Source organism: Camelus ferus, chromosome 35 (assembly GCF_009834535.1).
Source record: "Camelus ferus isolate YT-003-E chromosome 35, BCGSAC_Cfer_1.0, whole genome shotgun sequence".
Taxonomy (NCBI): Eukaryota; Metazoa; Chordata; class Mammalia; order Artiodactyla; family Camelidae; genus Camelus; species Camelus ferus.
In genome coordinates this window covers 9730306-9753498 of record NC_045730.1, presented here as the reverse complement: position 1 = coordinate 9753498, position 23193 = coordinate 9730306, and the positions used below count along the sequence as shown (strand labels likewise).

At 45.0% G+C, this 23193-nt stretch overlaps 1 protein-coding gene across 2 annotated transcripts in view; it reads left to right on the top strand.

The window, feature by feature from the left end:
* Positions 1-3483: 3483 nt before the first annotated feature.
* The window catches only part of NEBL (nebulette), a 310537-nt gene continuing 290827 nt past the window's right edge, over positions 3484-23193 (top strand). Inside the window, exons 1-2 of one of the 2 annotated variants that reach the window (XM_032473683.1) lie at positions 3484-3886; positions 5151-5245. In XM_032473683.1, coding sequence (XP_032329574.1) covers positions 3818-3886; positions 5151-5245 — 164 coding nt within the window. In that variant the 5' untranslated portion in view covers positions 3484-3817. The remainder of the gene's footprint in view (positions 3887-5150; positions 5246-23193) is intronic. The other variant, XM_032473684.1, reaches the window with a different exon arrangement.

Sequence of the window (23193 nt, the reverse complement as noted above, 5' to 3'; positions counted from 1 at the left end):
GTCAGCTTTTGCTGCAGTAAAAACAACCCCCTAAGTTTCAATGGCTCACAGAAAGAATTATTTCTCACTCCCATTACGTGAGTGTTGTGGGCTTGCTGTGGCTCTGCTGGGCATAGGTAAGCTTACTGAATTTGCTGGCTAGACAGGTCTTCAAATTCCTGGACAAAAGTCAAAGAAGCAGCCAGCCCCCTGGAATATGCTCTTCTTACAGCCAGGTGCCAAAGCTCAAGGAGGGGGTAGAACAGAGGCAAACCACGCAAAGCTTCTGCTCTGCTATGACCTATGTCATGCCTACTGGAATTCCATTGGCCAGAGGAAGTCACATGATCTAGCTCAGTGTCACTGCAGTGGGGAAATTACACTCTGCCTACAGAAAGTGTTGCCAGGCTGGAAGGGAACACAAAATTGTGAACCAATGATACAATCCACTACACTCTGCATCCACTGTTTGCCAAAACCACTATTTGGCCTTTTGTAATATTAATTACTCTTTAAGGATTTTAATTTGGAGTTCAATTTATGTAGCTTAAACAATAAAGGTAATTACAGAGACTTCAATAGGTTCTATATAAATAGGTCCCAGAAGTAAAAGTAAACAGATCTGGGAATTTCAACTGAAGAAAAATTTAAACTTTTGAAGTATGTAAATGTTTTCCATAAGGTCATGATGGTTAAGTTTTTCTTTATATCTGCAGATTTCTAAGCCAGCAGAAAAGGCTTTAATTGAAATAGAGATATTGGGGTATAGTTACCATAAGGACTGATTTCTTGGCCAGTCAAGTGAAAAAGACACAAAAGGGGCAAAAGTTCTCCTTAGCGGATAATCAAATCATTCATCTGCTTGAAAGAGGAAGGCTGGACCAGATGACAGGTTTCTGCCAATTCTCTGTTTACAATACTTTGAATTTTGAAATAAAGAAGCTCTTTAAAGACAGATGGTATTAAAATTCTTCTTACATCAGTAAAATGGCACTAAGAAGTTTAGAAGCCAATTTCATGCAGAAAATGAAAATAGTAAGAAAAACATGTATGAGAGGAAAATATAACTTGAGTATTCACTGTTTACTTTTGAGAGAATAAAACATCATAGCTAATTCTAATCGTAATGTTCACTTGTCTTATTCATACTTCCAACAAACAAGTACCTACTATGTGTCAGGCATTGTGGTAGGTGCTGGTTGGCTAAGAAATTATATAATTCACAGTTAAAAGATCTGATAAATCAGCTATAAATGTCGCACATCATTGTCATGCTTCCTCAGAACTTTTTGCTTACCATTTAAAAAAGGCAAAAGGATATTTAAACTGTATTTTATGAACTACACATAGGAAAATCTAAATGCTAAAAATATTACTGTCTTTCAGATGATCGTATACTGTTTTCCTCAAGAATTTCTTTTCTTTTTTTTTTGAAAGAATAAATATTCAATGTAGGTCCTTCTCCTTCCCCAGTTTTACTGAGGTATAATTGACAAATACAATTGTAAGATATTTAAAGTTAAAACATGATGATTTGATGTATGTATACATTATGAAAGGAATTGCCCCATGGAGTTAACACATCCATCACCTCTCATGTTTTCCCTCCCTTTTTTTTTGATAGAACATTTAAGTTCTACTCTCTTAGCAAAGTTTAATTATACAATATTGTGTTAACCATAGTCACCACGTTATATGTTAGATCCTCAGAACTTATTCGTCTTGTAACTGAAGGTTGGTACCCATTTACCAACCTCTCCCTGTTTCACTGCCCAGCCTCAGGCAACCACTTTTTATTCTTTCTATGAGTTCCACTTTTTTTTCCCCTTTAAGATTCCACGTATAAGTGACACCATGCAGTATTTGCCTTCGGCTTATTCACTTAGCATAAAATCCTCCACTTTCACCCATGGTCTTAAGCATTTTTAATAGCTCTTAGGTGTTTTTAAATGACAACTGATCCTCTCTGACAGCAAATTACTGTTTTATTTGCTTTTGAGGCAGACTTGTGATCAGGGCAAAGACTGGTTCAAGAAATGATCTCTTTTAAAGAAATGATCTCTTTTGAAAAGTTAAGCAGCACAGCATCGCGGTGAATGATGTCATCAGTGCAGCCTGCCTGAGAAGCTCATAAATCAATAGCTTTCTTTCTTCATGAAAAGCTGCAGCTCTGATTAAAAAAAAAAAAAAAGACAAATATTTGTCACCGTAGCTGCTATGTGGCATCACTGAGTCTTAATCTGTGTGCTAGCAAAGGAATGTGTTTGCTCACATGGTTATAACTATAACCATAGCCATTATAACTATGATAATCCCAGCTGACACTTAGGTAGTGCTTACCAAGAGCCAGGCAGGTTGAAACACTGCAGAACTGCTGACTCATAATCCTCACATGAGGAGGACAGGAGCTGTCTAGTAGCGCTATGTTACCCCCATTTTGCAGATTGGAAAATTGAGGCATAGAGACGCTAAGTATTTGCATCAAGTCACATGACAGTAAATGTCAGGGTTGGGCTTTGAACTCAGGCTGTGTAGCTCCATTCTGCTGCCTTTTGTACAAAGCGAGTCCAATAACCTTATTAAAAATAAAACCCAATTCCTATTCCGTTTATTTGGTTCCATCCTACCCTCAGACTTCAGCTTGTTTTTTTTGGCCCCTTTGGTTAGGAGTTAGTAATCGCTTCCCTCAATGTAGGCAAAGAACTTTTCATAGACCCTATGGTGTTTAATTAAAAAACATATACAGTGTATACACACAAACACACACACACACACCAAAATGAACGATGACCATTTATTAATCAAGAAAGGCTGATTTGGGCCTAAAGTAACCAATCGTTCTCCAAGAATGGATATAAAAAGTGCAGGGGTGAGGGGTGGGGGGGGCAGTGAGAGAAGTCTCTTCCCATCCAGGGTCCGAGGACCTCGCTCAGGCACACGGGGGAAGCTTTCGCTCCGAGGAGGCGGGTGGGAGGGGGCGCCGCACGGCCCCGGGCGCCGCAGGCACTTGAGTCTCCGGGTTTCCCGCGAGTCCTCCGACTCCCGGGCACGAACGCGTCGCTGCGCGCGCCCGGACCAGCCTCCACCCGGGAACTGGGCGCTGCGTGGGGCTTGGGCCCGCCGCTCCCCGCGCCACGCTCCCCATGACCTTTGGGTACCAGGTGCCATCAGTCAGCCTGGGAGCGGGGGTGCAGTCGGCGGGGGCAGGAGAGAGGGGAGGAGGGAGACGGGACTGCGCAGGTTTGAGTCTTCCGCCCACAGCGCTCCCCGTCCCCGCCGCCGCCCCCGTGGTCGCCACCGCTGCGGCAGCGGCCGAGGCTCGCTCCAGGCCTCCCGGTCGCAGCCCGCGCTGTCTGAGGAGCTTTCCGGGTCTCTGCCCTCCCCCTTCCCCCGCCTCGCCCGCCCTCCCCGGGGGCCCGACGTGCTCGTTCCCTGCCACTCCGGTCCGGGCGCGCCGGTGGGTTTGGCCTGCGCGGCGGCGGCGAGGCGGGGAAGCGAGTGAGCGCGAGGGGCGGGAGCGAGTGTCTGTGTGAGTCACCGGTACCTGGAGTGCGAGCGACGCAGAGCGAGCGGCGTGGAGCCCGAGCCGGAGCCCGAGAGCGCGTCCGCCCCCCGGCGCCAGGCCCCGCTGCGCACCCACCCGCGCCTCTGCCGCCTCCCAACGCGCCCCGCCATCCGCTCGCCCCGGGCCCCGCGCCGACTCCAGACCCCGGCGCCCGGCCGCCTGCCGCCCTCCAGCCTGCCCGGAGGCGGTGCGGGGCTCGCCGGGGGATGTCACAGAGGCTCCTCGGAGCCCCCAGCCGCCGCCGCCCAGCCGCCGCCCCCAGAAACCGCGACAATGAACCCTCAGTGCGCCCGCTGCGGAAAAGTCGTGTATCCCACGGAGAAAGTCAACTGTCTGGATAAGGTGAGCGAGGGGGCGCCGGGCCAGCCCGGACCTGCGGGCGCTGGGCTGCACCTGCTCAGAGAAGTTTTGGCGTCTGGGGTGGAAGAAGAGTGGGTCTGTGCGCCCGCGTGTGTGTGTGTATTGGCACCGGGTGAGGGCAGGAGAAGGAAGACGCCCGTAGGAGTGTCAGCACGCTTGGCGACCGTGTTGTTGGAACCGGGAAGCGCTTTTGTCGGGGTGCGGGCGGCGGGGGTGCGGGGCTGCGCCGCCAGCGTCAGAACGGCTGCGGAGGGCGCCAGGCTGAGCGCGGCGCGCGGCCCGGAGAGCCGGGGCTGGGCCCCCAGGGGCGGTTCTGTCAGCCGTGCCCCCTCCTGCCCCTCACTGTCCCGCACCCCCTCGCCAAGGTTCCGCCTGCGTCCCCACCTCACCCCCGCCCCAGCACCTCCCATGACGGCGGCGAGGTGGAGAGGCAAATAGTAATTAATATGTCATGGGGCGGCCGCTGCCGCATTGCTAAGAATAATCCCCGCCGGAGAGCCTGGGCTGAGCGCAGCGAGCCGGACCCACAGGGGGCTAATCCACCCGGCTGGGGAATTCCAGCGGAAGCGGCTTCAGCCCGGCCCCTGCGGCCCCGCTCGCCTGCCCTTCCCGGGCGTGGATGGAGTTGAACAGCCTGGGCGAGAGACCCTGGCGCTATCCTGAGCCGCTGAGAGCTGGAGCTCTGTCTGTGAAATCTGCATGCGGTTATACAAATGGCCCTTAGGAGCACCTCGTCATCCCTACAGTCATCCCGGACAGAGTCCACCTTTCCCGCAATATAGTGGAAGCTGTACGGGAACAGGGGGCCCGGGGTACTTAATCGTGCGCCTCCTGCCACCTCGAGTTGCCTGACTTCCGGCGGACATATGTTTATCCAGATCCTAAAAACAGTGTTGGCACTCGGAACTGGATTCGTTTTCCTTTTGAAGCCACTTCACAGGCTCCCTTTCTCCATTAACCAAGAGCAGAATTCCTTTTTTGGCTGCTCCTAGGAGTGTAGTGTGGGTACAGCTCTTGGCATTTCTTCCATCCAAGTCTGCATATTGTGATGAGGATTCACTTAAAACTCAATTTTATTGACTACCTGCTTTACCTTTACTGACAAACGTCCACTGATACCTACAATCATTTTGTTGTAGTATTTTCAGAAATGGGAACTTGTGATGCACTAAAAATGTCTCCTTTCTTTACCCATCCTGAAAAGAACCGGCTTTGTACTAAAATTTTAAACATTAATTTTTTTCAGTATTGGCATAAAGGATGTTTCCATTGTGAAGTCTGCAAGATGGCTCTCAATATGAACAACTACAAAGGCTATGAAAAGAAGCCCTATTGTAATGCGTAAGTATTGTCAACATCATGTGCCAGGTGTGGCACAGCCTCAGAGCGTGACAGTGAGTGGATCTGCCTGTTCTGAAGACTCGGCTTACTGTGTCGCCCAGGTGTGGCAGCGCCCAGTTACCTGTTTATGCCTCATACTCTGGGCCATGTACTTTGTTGAAGGTCATTGCATTTATGTCTTTCTAATGTGTAGGGTAATTTGTGTGTTTTCAACCAGAAGGTTAGTTCTTGAGTTTCACAGTGTTGCAGTTAGGGACATTTGTTAGAAGCTGCAGAACTTCCACACTGAGAACATGTGGGTTCTGAAATGCGTATCAGATAGATTTGCATTTTTTCACGTGTCAGTTTCCATTTTAATCATAATGATGTGGCCATTTTGCAATTTTCTGTCTGAACCTACTTAGAGAAAGGAGTCTTGCTCCCTTGGTCTTTGCTGAGACCACTCTGGATGCTGGAGCTTAAATAGGGAACCAGAGAATTATAAGGAATGATATTAAGGCAAGAACTAAAGTAGTTGTTTTGAAGGTAAGGCAAACATGCGTGCACTGCCTCGGTGACCAGGGAAGTCACCCTGGGGCTACGGGAAGCCAGCCTAAGGCTAAAGTTTCCCGGGGTGTGCTTGTCAGAGGGATGCTCTGCCAGGCCAGATTTGGGGGGCCCCTGTTTTGCACAGGTTGGTTACGTGGTGCTTCTCCACTTTTTGAGCCTCCTCCCACCCAGACTATTTTCAGCTGTGGGCTCTTGGCCCTGATTGTAAAGCCTTCTTCTTCCCAGTTTCCCTGTGGGGGCTTATCTCGCCTGGAGGTGGCAGAGGCTCCCCAGCCTTCCGGCTGGAACGTTGCCACAGGTTCATTCTCCCTGGAGTTTTTGAAGGAGGTTCATTCAGGTCTCCTGGAGATGGAGACCTGTGGTTAATGCACGCTTTGCTCATGGGAGTGAGTTTTCATAGACAGTACATTTTTGGTAAACAAATGTAATGTGCTCGTACCTCTCTAGCAAATAACTTAAAAAAAAAAAAACTCTTTGTATTTCCTTCAGTCCTAGCTTAGTGTTTACAAATAGACCAGAATCTTTTCAAGAAATCAGAAAACAGTGTCACTGGACAGAATTCTGGACTTGGAAAAGTGAAGTCCACAGATAGTCCCAAACCATTGATGTTTTCAGCCTTCCTATACTGTGCTTCTTACTAGGAAAACATGAGGCAATAAATGAGATTCCGAGTGTCAAGGTCTCCTGCTTGTCTTAAAGAGATGTATAGATGGCTGGTTAAAGATCAAAGGCAGGTGGCTGCAACTAGAAGCGAGAGACCTCCCCATCCCAATACCCCATAAACAGGATAATTGTTCTTTGGTTGAAGGAAAGTGAACCATTCTTCCAACCTATGGCCTAATTCCATCAATTTCATGGGCCGCATCAGGATTCTTTATAGCTTCATAGCCTGAAGTTTAACCAGGTGATAACAGTGCCTTTGGATTGCTCTGATAGGCTTGGCAGAGTTGGGAGAATGAGGAAAGACAGGAGAAAAAGAAAAAGTGAAGACAGCAACAAATATATATGTATGTGCGTGTGTATATATGTATGATGCATGTATATGTGTACGTATATATACACACGTACACAAACATATACACACATATAGATAACGAATTGAATGAGGGAGAAAAAGATGATAAAAATAAAAGGACAGAAAAAAGGAGTGTAATTGGAGTCTTTGATTGCATCGGGCCACTTGAAAATTCAATGCTTACTGCTGAGTTTCAGTTCACTCCAGTTAAAGTATCAGATTCTGCAGCAAGTCATGGATGGCTGGTTTGCCTTCTGACTTCAGAGTGAACTGGTGCCCAGAACTATAAAGATTTAGATCCCAAAACAAAACAAAAAAACCCTCTATATGTAGATTGGAAACATTCTGCTATGTTGTTTCTAGGTCTGAGTCTTATTTTTAACACTTTAGTATGTCTAAATGGAATGCTTACAGATTTTCTCTCTAAAATTTCTTACATAATTTTAGTGCTTTGTTACTAGGTTTAAGTCGAGTTTTTAGGATAGCATCTTAGATTTTTTGCTTACTGTTGAACCTGGTAGTCCAATTTATTGAGCAGGGAGACAGAGGAAGACAGGAATCCATCTTGAGTGGGTGAATGAGTAGAGCTGATGGTTTAAATTTGTTTAATTTAGCTTTACGTTCATGTCATAGCTTGATATATGCTGTCTCCCAGAAAACTATCCTAGCAAAGTTGCAAGTTCTGGCTGCTGTGAAGGTTCCAGTCTGGAAGGCCCCTATTCCCGACCCTTATTTTTCCAAGGGCACAGGCTGCCATGTAAATTTGCTGGTCAGCGTGGATTACTCTCTGGGGATCGTGACGCCTCTGCCCTAAATCGAGTGGTGTGTGTCAGTCAGCTGTTCCCCTTGGTCTTGGCCAGAAGGGTTGCCATAATTTCTCTGGGTCAGTGGTGGAAAATTGATTCTCTGAAGCATACTGCTACTGGAAAATGAAACATTCTATGTCCATGTGAAGCAATAGTTTATCTGCATCCAGTTTGGCTCGGGAGTCAATATACATACGTACTTAAATGAAAATGACAGTTCTTCCCCCCCTGCAACTTTTTATTGTGAAAATTTTCATATATACAAACGTGTATCACACATACAAAATTAATATCACACAAGAAAATAAACAAAATTTTCATAATGTTTAAAAATCTTATCTATATTCACATTTCCCTCATTGTCCTAAGAATGTCTTTTATAGCTGTTTTTTTAAAAAAACAGGATCCAATTAAGATTCATAGTTTACATTTAGTTGTTATGAAAATGACAGCTTCTCATGATTATTGGAGATTCAATATCAGTTCTTTAACTTCTGTTGTCATTCCTACTGTGTTACATAACCTGAGTTTTCAGGAAGAGGACTTAAGTCCTCAAGCATTTCTTGTGAAAATAACACACATCATTAACTTAAGAACCTTTAAAATAAATATTAAAATATGCGTAAAAATTTGAAATCATAGACATTTAGCATTATTTTAAGAAAACATAAAGGTTTTTTACTTTAGTCAATACCCAGGGGCATTTTTTTTTTTAATGGAATGAAGTAGTGCGTATTATCTTCTGTTTAAATATGTTGGTTGTTTATATTCTCATGTGTTTAGAGAAGAAACAAGTTTTCTGTTTGATTTCATGCAAAGGAGAACATGTATAAAATATAATTTACATAATATTTAAATTTTGATCTTTTGATAGAATGATCAAAGTATAGTACATACTAGATGTAAGATTAGACATAATACACATTTAGTTCCTAATGCAGCAGTGTGCCCTATTAAAATATTTAAAAACAGACTGATCTACTTGAGGACATGCCATGTTTTCACAAGCTTGTACGTTTCATCAGCAGGCAGTGGATTCTTTTGCACATTCAGAATTTTTTTTTCCATCATGGGACTTGCAGAGAAAAGAGAACTTGGCAATATTTTTATTACTAAGAGGTGCTGGGAAAATAACACTAGCTGATTAGACAAAAAACATAGCTCATCTTCGTATGGGAATTGGTATGCCAAGTTAAACCATAAATGCATTGCTACCCAACAAGGCCCACAAAGAATATAACCCCTAAGGTCATTTGTCAAATAAATAATTTAATTTATTGTGTGTAAGTGTCAGAATTGCATTTATTATGTGTGTGTAAAAAAAATACATCAGTTCTTAAAATATTCTGAGACATGTCATCACTTAGAAATAGCAATGTCAATGACTGGCCAGTTAATGTGCTGTCACCAAACATCAAGTTATTTTAGGTCAGAGAGGGACCAGTTTACGGTGCAATCGCTTAGTGGAACATTGCCAGTCATTTCCCCAAATCATCACTTTTGCAGAAATTGTTTTTGGGGGGCTCAACATTTGTCCTGGCTTGCCCATGTTTAATATCCCTTGTATCTGAGTCAAATGTATCTTCAATTAGGGGGTCAGTGCTAAATGTGTTTAAGTATCCTTCCAAAGAAGATTCCATCTCACTAAACAGTTTCACTTAACATAATTTTGGAACAATTTAAAAATAAACCACGGGGAGCTGTGCCCCATGTTGACTTTCGCTCTGCCCGTGTTAGCCTCCTGTCTTGTGAATATTTACTGACTATCTGCAGCCTGGCAGATGCTGTGCAAGGTGCGCCTGATCATGGGCCATTCAGAACGGTCAGCTCCGTCAGCCAGCCTGCCTGGGGGTGGTTATCTAGGCCAGTGCCCCAGTAGCTCTCACTTAGCGTTTCTCTGTTGGTCCCTCCCCATCAGTGCCTTTACCAAGGGGTCCTCAGAGGACATGGAAAGAAATGAAATTTAAACCTGAGAGGTTTTCCACCATGTAGTTCCCTTATCTCCGCTTAGGCCTCCCAAACCTAGTTCGATAACACTCCAAGGGCTTGAGTTATCTCAAGGGGACTTAGGAAATTCTTGCTATTAAGTTAGCCTTAATTAACCTAAGAGTTTTTCATGAAAGGCCCAAGGGGCTGATTGGAGTTTTGAAGTAAGACAGAACTGGATTTGAGGCCTGGTTCCATCACGGTCTACCGAGTGAGCCTCTTGATCACTGAGCTTCAGTTTCTTCATCTGTAAAATGGGAGCAGTAATGCTTAGCCCACGGGGCCATGGGAGGGTTACTGAGACAGTGCATGCCAGGGTTCCAGCCCAGTTTCTGGCACGTAGTGGGCGTTCAGGAAACCATCATGCTTGTATTTCTTCGGCAGTACTTTTTCAAGGGGTGATGGGGAGGGGAAACAGAATAGAAGGCATAAGAGGAAATTCCTCGGTATCCTCAAGGGACTGGTTCCAGGACCCCGCCTCGGATACCAAAATCTAAGGCTTCTCGATCCCACGGCCCACCCTCTCCATATCCGAGGTTTCAAACAACCTCAGATAGGATTATGACCACAGTATTTATCGAAAAAAAAATCTGTGTATGAGTGGGCCCACACAGTTCAAGCACATCTTGTTCAAGGGTCAGCTGTATATCAAAGACATGATAGTCATGCTTATTAAAAGGTTTATAACAATGTTTTTCCCACTGTAGGTTGTCACCCACTAGAGGGTTGTATCCAGAACTAAAGGAAAAAGAGAGAGGGAGAGAAGAGAGAAAGTATGAGTGTGCATTCGATGAGCAGTTAGAGTATTGTTCTGGCAGATGCTTTTTTTCCAGTCATGTGTGGAGAGTGTGTACCACGTCATGATGTGAAAAATGCTTTTACTGGAATTGGTGGTCCAAAAAAGTTTGAGAAGCACTAGCTTCATTCTGTGTTCTTAACGCCCCGCATCTCAGAGAGCATTGAAAGTTGCTGGGAAGTGCACCATGGTGCGGTGAGTTCATGGATTCAGATGGCCACCGCTTTCCCTGTCTCTGCCCGTGCCAAGCACACCCTACCCCATACCCAGTCATCCTTCAGGACTCAGCTCAGCCATCAGAGCTTTCCCCATCCCTCGAAGGAACCACGCACCCACCTGTCTATGCCCTCTTCCAGCAGGGCTGGCTCTGAGGACACCTGTCTTGCTCGCCCTGTATCCATAGAGCAGGGCCCTTTGTGCTCCATAGAGATTGGCGGCATCCGTGAGAGTGATGGTTATGCTGCAGCCCAGAATGTGGTCCCTGCCTCATCCCCCAGCTCAGGATGCCGCCCGGCACAGCTCCTTCTGGGGAGGCAGACAGAGGTTGGGCCACCTGGAAGAGGTGGCTTGAGAGCAGGCCCTGTGGAGACTGAATGGTGGTCTGGTGGCAGGTTTCACCAGGTCTGAACACCCAGGGATAAAGTGTCCATACAGAAGGAACAGGCTCGCTTTGCCAATCCAAAATGAACATGGTGGCATTTCCTTTCACTGCGTACAGGCTTGGTTTCAAAATATGATACCTTTCTACAGGATTTCTTATGGATGCTTGTTTAGCTTCTTTTGGATTTAATTATAGTCTGTAAAATGGGATAATAATTTCTACCTAAGAGGAACTTTTTTAGAAGTGAAGTGGGGGAAATATTTGTAAGCCTTAGCACATCAGAGGACACCTATTAGTACCCAAATGTTAGTCCCAGCTCTTATAATAAATTGAAAATTTTGTTGTTTCCCATTTCCCCCTTAAGGAGAGGAGAAAAGTCACATTGTTAAAAGCACCCGTTTCTATGGAAGGATGCTGTGCTATGTAGGAGTTCTAGCTTGCATCAGGTATAATACGCCTTGTGTGACTTTTTAGTTACATACTATGCAGGAAGAAATGAGACCTTTTGCACATGGATCTGGTGTGGGAGGATGACAGTTGTTTTTTATTTTGGATGATTGAAAGTGAGGGAGGGAGACTATTTGAACCACATAAAAAGGTTCCAGTGTATGTGCAGAATGATCTGATTGTCAGCTACCTTATTGAACCATTGATGACACCTCATGAATTTTAGTATCCTTTGAAATCACTGTAGAAGACCACGTTTACAAATCACATGCTGGGTTCTGTCACGTTGGGAAGTGTTTCCGTCTCTCTATGATGATGTATCTGTTAGGGAGCCATGTCAGATTAGAAGAGATCTGCAGATGAAGCACAGCAAATATCTCCTAAATCACATCGAAATGCAAGGTTAATGCAAGATATAGACGTATGTGCTTAACGGGATATTGATTATGTGTCAAGGGCCTGTGGAGGGTGCATTTCTGCATGTCTTCTTTAAACGTTTTCAGATGAGTGCTTCAAAGGATGAGTGGTTCCTGGGAATGTCAAGGGTGAGAGAGAAGCAGACATAGCCACACGCTTCACCCTCATCCTCCGGAGCTTCGGGGTCCCCTCCAAGCTCCGTCTCCAGAGGAACGGGAAGTCGAATTTCTTTTCTTTTCCTTTCTGTTTCTGCTCTCCTGTCATCAGCAGGCTTGCTGCAGTGTGAGAAGTGGGATCCAGAGTAATATTTGTGAGCTGAGTGCCCAGAACAGTTCGAGGACTTGGTAAAAGGATGATTTTTGATTCTAAAGTTCTGCTGATGAATGTGACAGTTCTGCAGGCTTTCTCATGGAACCTCGTCAGGGGGCACAGACAGAACCAGGAAACAGGAAGTTGTGGGAGGGACCAGGTTTGAGTGGCAAGGACTGTTTATTCCAGCACTGGAAACCCAGCATTAATTTTATCTGTGCATTTTTCTTAGGGGGGAATCCTTGAGGGATTTGCGTCGACTTCAGCTTCTGTTTACTTTTCCACACTCTTTGTCCGCTCATTGCTGTTGAACCCTAAGAAGAGCTGAAAGAAAACTAATTCGACGTGTGTACTTTGTGATGGCCTCAGGGTGATCCCCAGACTGGTGGCCTGCTATACTTCTGCGTCAGCTCGGCAGTCTAAAAAGCCATCTAGACAAAAACCCCTGGTCAGCTCCCCTGATGCTCATTATCCCTTCAACGCAGGTGCGGGTCAACCACACAGAGAGGGTGGAGAAGTGGGATGGCCGTGCTCAGCCAGGGGCCAGAGAGCTGGGATGTGGAGTTAGATGGTCGCCTGCCAGTATTGAATTCCATCCTTAAATCTGCCTTCGTGATCTGTTATTGGATCAAGGGTGTGAACACCACCAAATTCAGGCACTGCACAGCAGCGCCAAGAGCAGTGTGGTTAAATGCACCATCGATACCGAGAGATGTATACGCAGACGTGTTTTTGATGGTCTGCATGGACGCCTGCGCCATCTTCTCCTGGCTGCTCTTCCCACCGTCCACCCAGGCTCCTGAGCCCCATGTATCTCTGTCATCTCCTCTACCTCCTTTTCTTATACCCCCATCCCACATTCATTCCCTCTGTCCTCACCCTGTTTCCGGTTCCCATCATATTTGGCTGGTGATCCAACTGCCGTCCTTTACCTGGTCTCTCTGTTTTGAATGCTTTTCCTGCTACCATGGTTTATCTTTTGAAACCACGGTTCTGGTCATATTATTCCCTCGTATGCACACCTCTGGTGGCTCCCCACTGCCTGCAGGAAAAAAAAATTGGGTTTCTGATACCCAGGGCTTTTCACACTTTATCCACATCCTTTCACCCTCCTCCTCTCCAGCTACACTGAAAAGCCAGCTCTGATGCCTTCATCCAGTTTCTTGGACGAAGTCTCAGTATCCACACCTGTAAAATGGGTATGATAGTAGAAGCTCCCTCATAGGATTCAGGATTCATTGGGTTATCCAGATAATAAGTTTAGTCACAGTTTCAGGCACATAGGAAGGAGGTAATAAAAGTCAGGTAGGATTTTCATCGTTACAAAGCTTGACACAGTGATTTGACCCTTTTCTCATGCTGTTCTCATGCCCTCCTGCCCTCCCCTGTTTTAAAGTTGAAAGGCACACAGCTGTGGTAGCCTTTGTGAAGCCATTCTGAGTCTCTCAGTCAATTACTGGACTCCCTCTTTGTGTGACCATTGCAGTTTTTATACCTCAATTATATCACCGACCCGAAAGCCTGCCTTGTTCTGGAACTGCGTCTGCCTGCCCACTCAAGGTGGTTTCCTGCTGAGACTGGACCGTGGAAGTTCTCAGCCTGGGGTTGGAGCTGGGCTGGGGGTGGGGGAAGTCAAGTCAGCTGCAAGAGCTTTGCTTCTTAAAGGGATTATTTCTGGCCTGTGTTTCAGGAATTGAGAATGGGTGTTGCAATGCTGCAGTGCAATTCTGATGCTCACCACCCGGAATTAGCATCAGCTCCCTAAGTGAAGCTTGCAGTCCCCAACAAGGCAGCTGTTACTTCAGACGCCACTGCAGGTTCATGCAGCCCTAGGCTGACCACACTTCTGAGCAGCTAGCTACAAATTTGGGGGCGGTGGGGGGGTGTCCCACATCCCTTTCAGATTTGACAGTTTGCTAGAATGAATCACAGAACTCAGGAAAGTTCTATGTTTAAGATGATTGTTTTATCATACAGGATGAGAGGCAGGACCAGTCAAATAAGGAGACACGTAGGGCGAGGTCTGGGAGGGTCTTGGACATGGAGCTTTCCTGCCTTCACCCTGTGGAATCAGGATGTGTCTCTCTGGATGCATCCATGCATTGACAAACCAGAGATCTCCACCAAATCTGGAGCTTTGATGTCCAGAGTTTTCAGTGGGTTTCACTGTGCAGGCATGATGACTCTTTGGCTGTGTGGTTATTCGTCCTCCAGCTTTGCTCCCCTCCCTGGATGAGGTCCACTCATTTCACCCTGCTCAGACCCCCAAGCCTCTAATCACAGGATCTGTGGAGTGGCCAGCTCCAGCGCGAGCATCTCATTAGTATAACTCAGGTATGGACCCAGGGACTCATGAATATCAAAGATATTTCCAGTTGCTCAGGAAATTCCAACTATTTAGAGTATGTCCCAGGAACCAGGGACAAATGCTAGTCAGATTCTTTATTATACAACAGGCGTACTTCTCGGAGTCCTCATGGGATGTCCTGTTTGAACTTTCAGGACAGTTTTGCTCTTTCGTATCATGACCCTTTCTATCCAGTTATGACAAGAATGATGATCTAAAGCCCACCGTATCTACCTAGTTGATCGATAGAAGTTGGTTAAGGCATCAGGATGGTTCGCTGCCTGCACACACAGGAGGTGGTGGGAGGACCTGTTTGTGGACGGACCCTTGATAGAACTGTCTAGATTTGATTTTTTATAAATAAGCAAGTCTTTCCTATTGGCAAATTACATTCCTGAGGGTGGGCATGGTCCCAATCGCCTTTGTATACTTTAGCACCTACTGTGTGCTTGGGGAGTGTCCCTGCCGTGGAGCACATTGCCCTGCTGGCCTTGTTGGGGGTGCAGTGAGCCCCCTGGGGGGCCTGAGCGGGATAGCCAAGCCTCAGGCACTCCTCGCTGAGAGCAGACTCAACCGGAGCGAACAGGCTTTCCTTCCATGAGCATCCATGTGGTGACCCCTGTGGAGTTGGCCTTGCTCAGACGGATAAGACACATGAACAGTAGCTACCACTCCTCTGTTTCGGTGAAATATTGAAATTTATAGCTAGATTATTGGTCACTGACATGTAGCCAAACGAAAGATGACAAGAATGATGTCTGCAGAGGTAGTTGGTAAAATCTCTTTCCTGCGACTGTGTTTTCCCGAAGTCTTCGGAGTGGATCCTGTGTGTTAGACATCAGGCCGTGTAGACATTCGCTGGCATAGCTGTATATTTTTTTCCTGGAAATAAGCATGATTTATTTATCTCCTGAAACAAAATGTAATTGGAGATTAATGTATTAATCCCTGATAAAGGAAAAGTCTTTTGCATTCTCTTATGGAAGAATTTAACTTTTTTTTTTTTTTTAAGTGTCTTTCTTCAGTGCTATCTTTTCTCCCAGATTTCCAGAACTTCACAAATGGCTCAGCGGAAACTGTGCTGTCCCCTCCCCCTCCCCAGTCCCCGTGCCAGGCGTGCCCTCTCCCTTTCTCTCTCTTTCTGTGTTTAAAATCTCTTTTGCCACTGACGTAGGTCTCCGATTTTCTTAACATTAACTGAAATTCTATTTTAACACATCTAGATGCTTAAGGCACATAATAATTAAGGGTTATTCCTGTCAGGAATAGAAACACCACATTGGAACAATTCTTCCTCAGAGGCTGCTAAAGAAGGAAAATCCTGTTTAGAGGGTTTGCCTCTGTGGTCTTTTTTTTTTTTTTTTTTTTCCAATGGTAGTTACGTAACGTCAGGTTTGCTTGGCCAGGAGTCAAGAAGCTGGTTTATTTGTGTGTCTCCTGTGTCACATGGACCTGAGGGCTCAGTGAAAGCACCTGTCACTTGTACACAGGGGCTGCTACCCAGGAAGTGATGGCAGTTTGACAGATGTTGAAAGAAAAGCAGTTTGTGTCTTTTCTTTCTGCAGTGATGGGTACGTACGAGCTCTGAATAGACACGACTTTTAGACTGACTCTAAAAGCACATTTATGTGGCATGGGATGCGGCAGTCCCTCATTGGACAGTAAGCCTCCTCATGCTGGCATCTTTCTCTGGTGTAGGCTGGTGGGTCAGGAGAGATTGCTCCTCAGGATTTAAAGTTCAGTTCCCTGGTAGGAGAAAACAGGTGGTAACATAAAGGAAAGACCTGAGTATACAAACTACTGGGTGTGAGACAGGCTCAAGGATGTGTTGTACATCGTGGGGAATGTGCCCGACATTTTGTAATAGCTGTAAATGGAAAGTTGTATAAAAATTAAAAAAAGTTAAAAAATAAAGAAGAGGAAAGGTTAATGATGATTTTGAAGAGGCAGCGTAGCACAGACTGTAGCAATTGTGGAGCCCCGCAGCCTGAGTTCACACCCCAACCCTGGGGAGCATTACTCAGCAGTTCCTGGTCACATGTCCTCCTCTGTCCTCATCTGTAGGTGGGAGGCAGTGGTTGTCAAGCTTGATCTTTTTGAAGAATTCAGCACAGCACCTTATACCTATGAGTTCTCAGTGTGTAGAAACTGTCATTTTTTTCTCTCCAGGTCTCTTCGGGTAAATCTTTGCCTACATTTGCCACTTATTTCTAGAATCAAACACACCCAACCTGGGGTGCATCAGACACCCGCTGTGTCCAAGTTTATGGTTTTTCTACTTCGACCCAGAGGGAGGGCTGGGGAGGTGGTGCTGGGACCCTGTGTGTCATGTTCACTCTAAGGGAGGGGTTTGTGGAAGTCTACAGTTTGGTGTCCCCTCCCCATTTTATTCTCTTTGAGGATAAAGAATCTATATTCAGTTTAGTGTTTATCATTATTGCTTTAGGTTTTCTGGCAGGGGATGTCTTCATTTAGAGGATATAAACATGGGACCTCACAATATGCTTGAGCAATTCAGTCAAACCAGGTTGTGAGGTTATTTTAAATTTGTTTTGCTTTTCTTTTTTGGGGGGGAGGGAGGAGGTAATTACGTTTATTTGTTTATTTTTAGAGGAGGTGCCAGGGATTGAACCCAGAACGCTGTGCATGCTGAGCATGCGCCCCACCCCTTGAGCTGTAGCCTCCCCTCCAAACCAGTATTTGCAGAACCCATATCAGATACAAGGCAATCGTGTACAAAATTCTGAGGGACACAAAGACAGTTATGAAACAATTCTCCCTCTTGGGTTTAAACAACAGTCTGTTGAACAAGAGAAAAGAAAAGTAGAAGAACCTGAATGGAGGATGGAGGAAGGATCCAGTCCTTCCCAGAGAGACCAGCAGGGGAATGTGGATGATCTTGCCCGTCTGCGCTGAAGGATGGACACTAATGATGGTTCGTAAGATCCAGAGATATGGCCAGTGTGTGGCTGGGACAGAGTGATAACTCAGTCGTGGAGGCGGCAGGGCTTGCTGTGCGAAAAGAGAAGCAGTTCTAATAGGTGAGTCCCTGTGTAGAAGGCAAGAAGCTGGGAGGTGAAGAAATGATGGAGAACACTTGGATGAGGATGAAATGAAGGAGAAACTGTGATGAGGTGGACTAGGGGGCCACCGGTCCAGATGGGAAGGTAACTGATGCTTTCTCAACAGACTTACACTTTGGCACAGAGGCAGGATGTAGTGTAAAGGGAGGCTTTACTGAGACAGATACTGGAAGTTGAAGAAAGAATATCAGTTCATTTTTTTGCTCTGCGTTTGTTTATAGTTTCACTGTTTTCAAGGTGCTTCAGACTTACCGTGGAAACTAAGGAAGTGCGGGTTGGAGATGTGGTGATTGTGAGGACTTTGGAGCCAGTGCTCTCTTATCTTGAAGTTCATTGGCGTGAAAGGAGGGATTGCTGGTCCCACCACATCCCAGGCTTCAGGAAGCCTGTTCACGGTGTGTGAGAAGCGAGAGGGGGCGTGTGTGTTCAGGGAACCCTAGGTTCTGAGACACTCTGTGAGGTGGGAGCCACATAGAGTTCCCTTCCCCCTGGGGACCTGGGGACTAGAATGGTCCTTGGCTCATAGTCAGCCTTTAATAAAGATTCACTGAATCAATGAAAGAAGAAAAAAAAAAAAAAAAAAGAAAGAAAGGTGGGTCTGTGAGATCGAAGACTTTGAAACATGAAGACATGTTAATTACTCCAGTGAGGGAGAAAATGAGGAATGTGTCTTAAAACCCAAAAGACAAAAAAGACCAATATAGGGCACCACCCCCTGGAGCCTTCCCAGCTCCAGTTAGGATGACACACAGTTTAAAAGGTGGGAAACTGAGATTTCAGAAATGCACACACAAGAAGACTAGGATCACGAAAGCCTAGGGTCACCGTGAGCAATGGCTCATGAAAAATTCTAGAGACAGAAGAGCTTTAAAAGCACTTATGTTCTGAGAGAAAAAGCTGAACCGTGGCTTGGGGACGATGCTGGGGTAATAACAGATGACGAAGAAAAAAGTAGAGTTATTCAGCTCCTTGTCAGGGTTCATCCTTTCAGCCAAGAAGAAGATGTTTAAAACTGGAAAAGACCCACAAACATCATTAAGAAGTAGAGGCTAGGAGACCCGAGAGTAAGAAGATGTCAAGCCATTCTTCATGGTAATGGATGAAGTTCGGATCATCTCTGGATCCAGATGAATGTCATCTTAGGTCCAGAGAAGGCCCTGCAGATGTGGTCCTGGAGCTGAGGGCTCAGAGCCCTGGCCCTGAATGTGTGATGGTTAGGATGGTGGTGGAGAAATTTAAGAGAATGGACTCCAGGTTTGGGATTAACATCTGCACTACTATATATAAATTAGATAATCAACAGGGATTTACCATATAGCATGGGGAATAATAGTCAATATCTTGTAATAACCTGTAGTGGAGAATAATCTGAAGATATATAAATATATATAACTGGATCACTTTGCTGTACACCTGAAACTAACACAATATTCTAAATCAACTAGACTTCAATAAAAAAAGGAGTGGTTAAAAAAAAAGAGAGAGAGAACGGACTCTGGTCATCAGCTGGGTTACTTACTTTGCCTGGCTGTGCCTCCCTTTCCTCACCTGTAAAATGATGTTGTTGGCCTGTTGGCCACATGAGGCTGGTGACAGTAAGAACTTACTGCCTCTTCTGGGACTGGGAGGAAGAGAGATGAATGTTAATGGTTGACTCAGACCCAATACTGTCTAAGCGTTAGTTACACTCCTTACTGCCTCTTCGCGGTGAGAAAGTGTCTGCAGAAGAGAGCTTTGGGAGTTTTGGAGATGGGAAAATATTCCACGTTTTAGAAAGCGGAAGGAGAGACAGATTGTAGGAGTCACAGCCTAATAAATGTGACACTAATTCCTGGCAGAATTCTCCTGCGGATCAGTCCCGAGGCAGTGTGTGAGGCTCAGAAGAAAACATCCTCGTGGCTTCTGTGTCAGTTGCTAGGCCTGCCGGACAGAGAACCGCAAACTGGGGGCTTAAATAACAGAAATGCATTGTGTCGCAGTTGTGGGGACTACAAATCTGAAATCAGGGTGTCCACGGGGTTGGGTTTTTGGGGACTGGGGGTGTGTGTGAGGGCAGGATCTGTCCTGGACCACCCTCCTTGGCTTAGAGGCGGCTGTCTTCTCCGTGTGTTTCTTCATAGCACACTCCCCATGTGCTTCTGTGGCTGAGTTTCTCCTTTTTGTCAGGACCAGTCATGTTGGATCAGGGCTCGCCCCGATGGCCCTGCTTTCACTTGATTCCCTCTGTAAAGACCCTGTCTGTACATGAGGCCACATTCTGAGGTCCTGCGGGTTAGGACTTGAATTTATCTTTTTTAAGGGATTTGAATCTTAACAGATTCATTAATAAAAGTCAAGCAAAGCAAAATTAGCCTGATTTATTTTTATGGTATAGAAGAAGGGAAATACATAGTACACTTTGCATTTTTTGAAAAAGGTATTCAATGCTCTTAATTTTCATAAATGAAATTTATGGTGAGCGCATCTCCTGTCCTCCTACCATGGAGGCACTGGTTTAATCTGCATTTGAATTACTACATCTTGGCCACAGTATCTGTCTGATGCCATATTCTTCTTTTCTTTCTCTTTCTGTCTTTCTTTTTTTTTTTTTTTTTTGAGGGTAGGGAGGTACTTAGGTTTACTTATTTATTTTTAACAGAGGTACTGGGGATTGAACCCAGGATCTCGTGCATGCTAAGCACACACTCTACCACTGAGCTATACCCTCACCCTCAGTCTTATTTTAAAGGTATGATAACCACTTTCTAGTCCACTCAGGACCTTTACTCTGTGACATCGTGTGCATTGCAAGCCTATGAAACAATTATGAATTGTTCTCTGATGGATGGTTCCTGCTCACAGGAGAATGGCATTAAAATATTTATAGGGAAATGAATTTCAGTTTCAAATGGAAAAGGCCAGAAGAAATACAGTTTAAAATTTCATAGGCAGTGACAGTATTCTTATCATTTTATTTTGAAAAGGAGGGAAAAAAAATCTCCTGACTGCAACTTAACGTTTTCATTCATTTGAAAGATTCGGGTGTGGAGATTTATCATTGCGATATTCCTGCATTTTAGGATTTATATTTCCACTTCAGAATTTAATGATTGACCGTGACACTTCCTGAGATGGCTTCACTCTAAAAACTTCTTTTATCATTTTGTTAAGTGGTGAAGACTTTTATCTGTGTGGCAAGAGGTGGTTGCGTAGACTGACTTTTGCAACATTGCCATTTGTGTAGAAGAGCTGGGCTCCTCACATACATGCCTGCAGCGCAGGGGGGCCCGTGAGGAACCTTGTGTGGGTCCTGCTTTGTTTTCATAGACGTGCGTCCTGGGTAACCTATTCTCCCAGGTGAACTTTATTACCAGATAGAAATCTTATCCACCACGGAGTTCATGTGCATTTTGAAAAACAGCATCGCTCCTCCACCCTCACCCGCTGACTGTGAAAATAAATCCTAAACACCTCCTTTTCCCCCCTTGTAATCAGATCTTGACTCTCAGGGCCTCCCAAGTCCTGTTTATGTTTCTATCCTGAATTAATTTTTCGATAACTCTCCGTATATTTATACGTGCTGCTTTGTGCACGTGCTTACAACCCACTCCACCAGATGCCAAATCCTAAAGCTCTTATGGCCTTTAAAGAAAGGACTGAGCTGCCTTTTTCCAGTGACACTAGTATCTTTCCTCCTCCCTGAAGTAAAGGGATGCCTCTCGGTGGCTCTTTTTTCTTATAGTTTCTGCTGGTCCTTTCTGTTTCTACCAGTTGAGTGGCCAGAAAGTCAGCCTTGAGGTGTGACGGACCTTTCTCATTTTTCTAAAAACCTTTGACCCCAAAGAGGATTTCTGGGCCTGGCCTGAGACTAGTGTGGTGACCCATCTGGCTTTTGAGGGTCAGAAAGGCAGGTGGCCTGGAGACCGGCCGCCTCTGTCCTCATGCAGTGGGGCTTGTCTCTGCAGAGGGACTGATCACGGGAGGAAGAGGAGATGAGTGTTTATCATGATCACAGTGCAGCCCTCCACCAGCGGGACCTTTCATGACCCCGACTTGCTTTTCCAAGTGTCTCTTGTCCAGTCTCTCTTCTTCGTAGAACTGGGCAATGCTTTACCCCTTCTGCTGCTCTAGTGTCCTCTTCAAGTGTAGCAATTGTTTGAGCCTTAGCAACGCAGCAATTACCTGGGTTTCGAGTGTGAATTTTAAAGCTGAAGTGTTAAATTTTTATGGGCACAGTACTTGTCGATCTCAAAAGCACTCTTTTCCAAAAGTGTATTTTTCAAATTGGAATGCCTTTTCAAATTGTTTTAGATTTTCTGTAAGACTGAGATTTTGAAGGGGAGTTTGAGAGGGACATTCTTTTTTTTGTTTGTTTTTTTGTTAGCTTTAAGCTTAAGTTTTAAAAAAGTAAAAAGAAAAACCTCATGGTGAAAATATTGAAGACTTATTTTATGATATTGTTGAGGAAAATGCACATACTTCATCTCTTTAACATTCTGAATCGTGTTGAGTGTTGTAGTGGTTTTTTTTTTTCATACTCTGTTTTATATTACGAGTTTCTGAACGTACAGGTGGTGTGCAGGCCCAGGAGTGCAGCAGAGGAAGACTTAATGTTACAGCTCATTTACGTGGTGGCTTACTTTCTAAGTCTGACGTTAGTGTTTGCCTTAAAGAGTATTTATTTTCTGTGTGGTATTAATACTATAAAGCATTCTCTTCTGAGCTGGGGAATGGTTCTTTTTGTTAAGTCAGTATTTAGCAAACATTTCTTAAAAACACTGAGGAAGGTGAAGCATTTCTGAAAAATATGTCATGTATTGTTCATGATGAACTTTCCTATTTTGCCAGTTCTATTTTATGTGGCCTTATTACACTTAAATCATTTAACAAATATAAACACAGCCCTGCATCTTCCTTTTACACTGTGAAGACTGGCATTTTATTTCCCTGTCTACAGTAGTCTGCCCTCATCCTGGGGGGTAGATCCTAGGACCCCCAGAGGATGCGTGAAACCTCAAGGTGTACTGGACTCTGTATATACTGTGTTTTTTCCTACATGTACACACTTATGATAAAGTTTTATTTATGAATTAGGTGCAGTAAGAGATTAACAATAATAACTAATACAAAATAGAACAATTATAATACAATGTAGTAAAAGTTATGTGAATGTGGTCTTTTGCTCTCTCTCTCAGAATATCTTACTCTACAAATCTAATGCCTTTTCCCTCTAAGCTAAGCTTTTATTACCCACTGTGGCCCTAATTTTTTTGCAATTTGAGGGGCGACAGGAAAACTAGCACAAATTTCTTTTTTTTTTTTCTTCGTAATTTCACGGATAGAAGATTCGTTCTTGCCGTGGATCTTCGCAGCCTCAGCATATGATTTTTTCCCCTTTCCTTATTAAGTTGAGAACGTTCACCTTTTCACTTAGAGGGAGCCCTGTACTGCTTCTCTCTGGTGTATTCAAATTGCCAGCATGGTGACTCTTGCACTTTGGGGGCTGTCATTAAGTGGAAGAAGGGTCACTTGAACACAAGCACAGTGACACCGTGATGGTCAATCTGACAACCCAGAGGACTGCTGAGTGACTGACTAATGGATGGAACACAC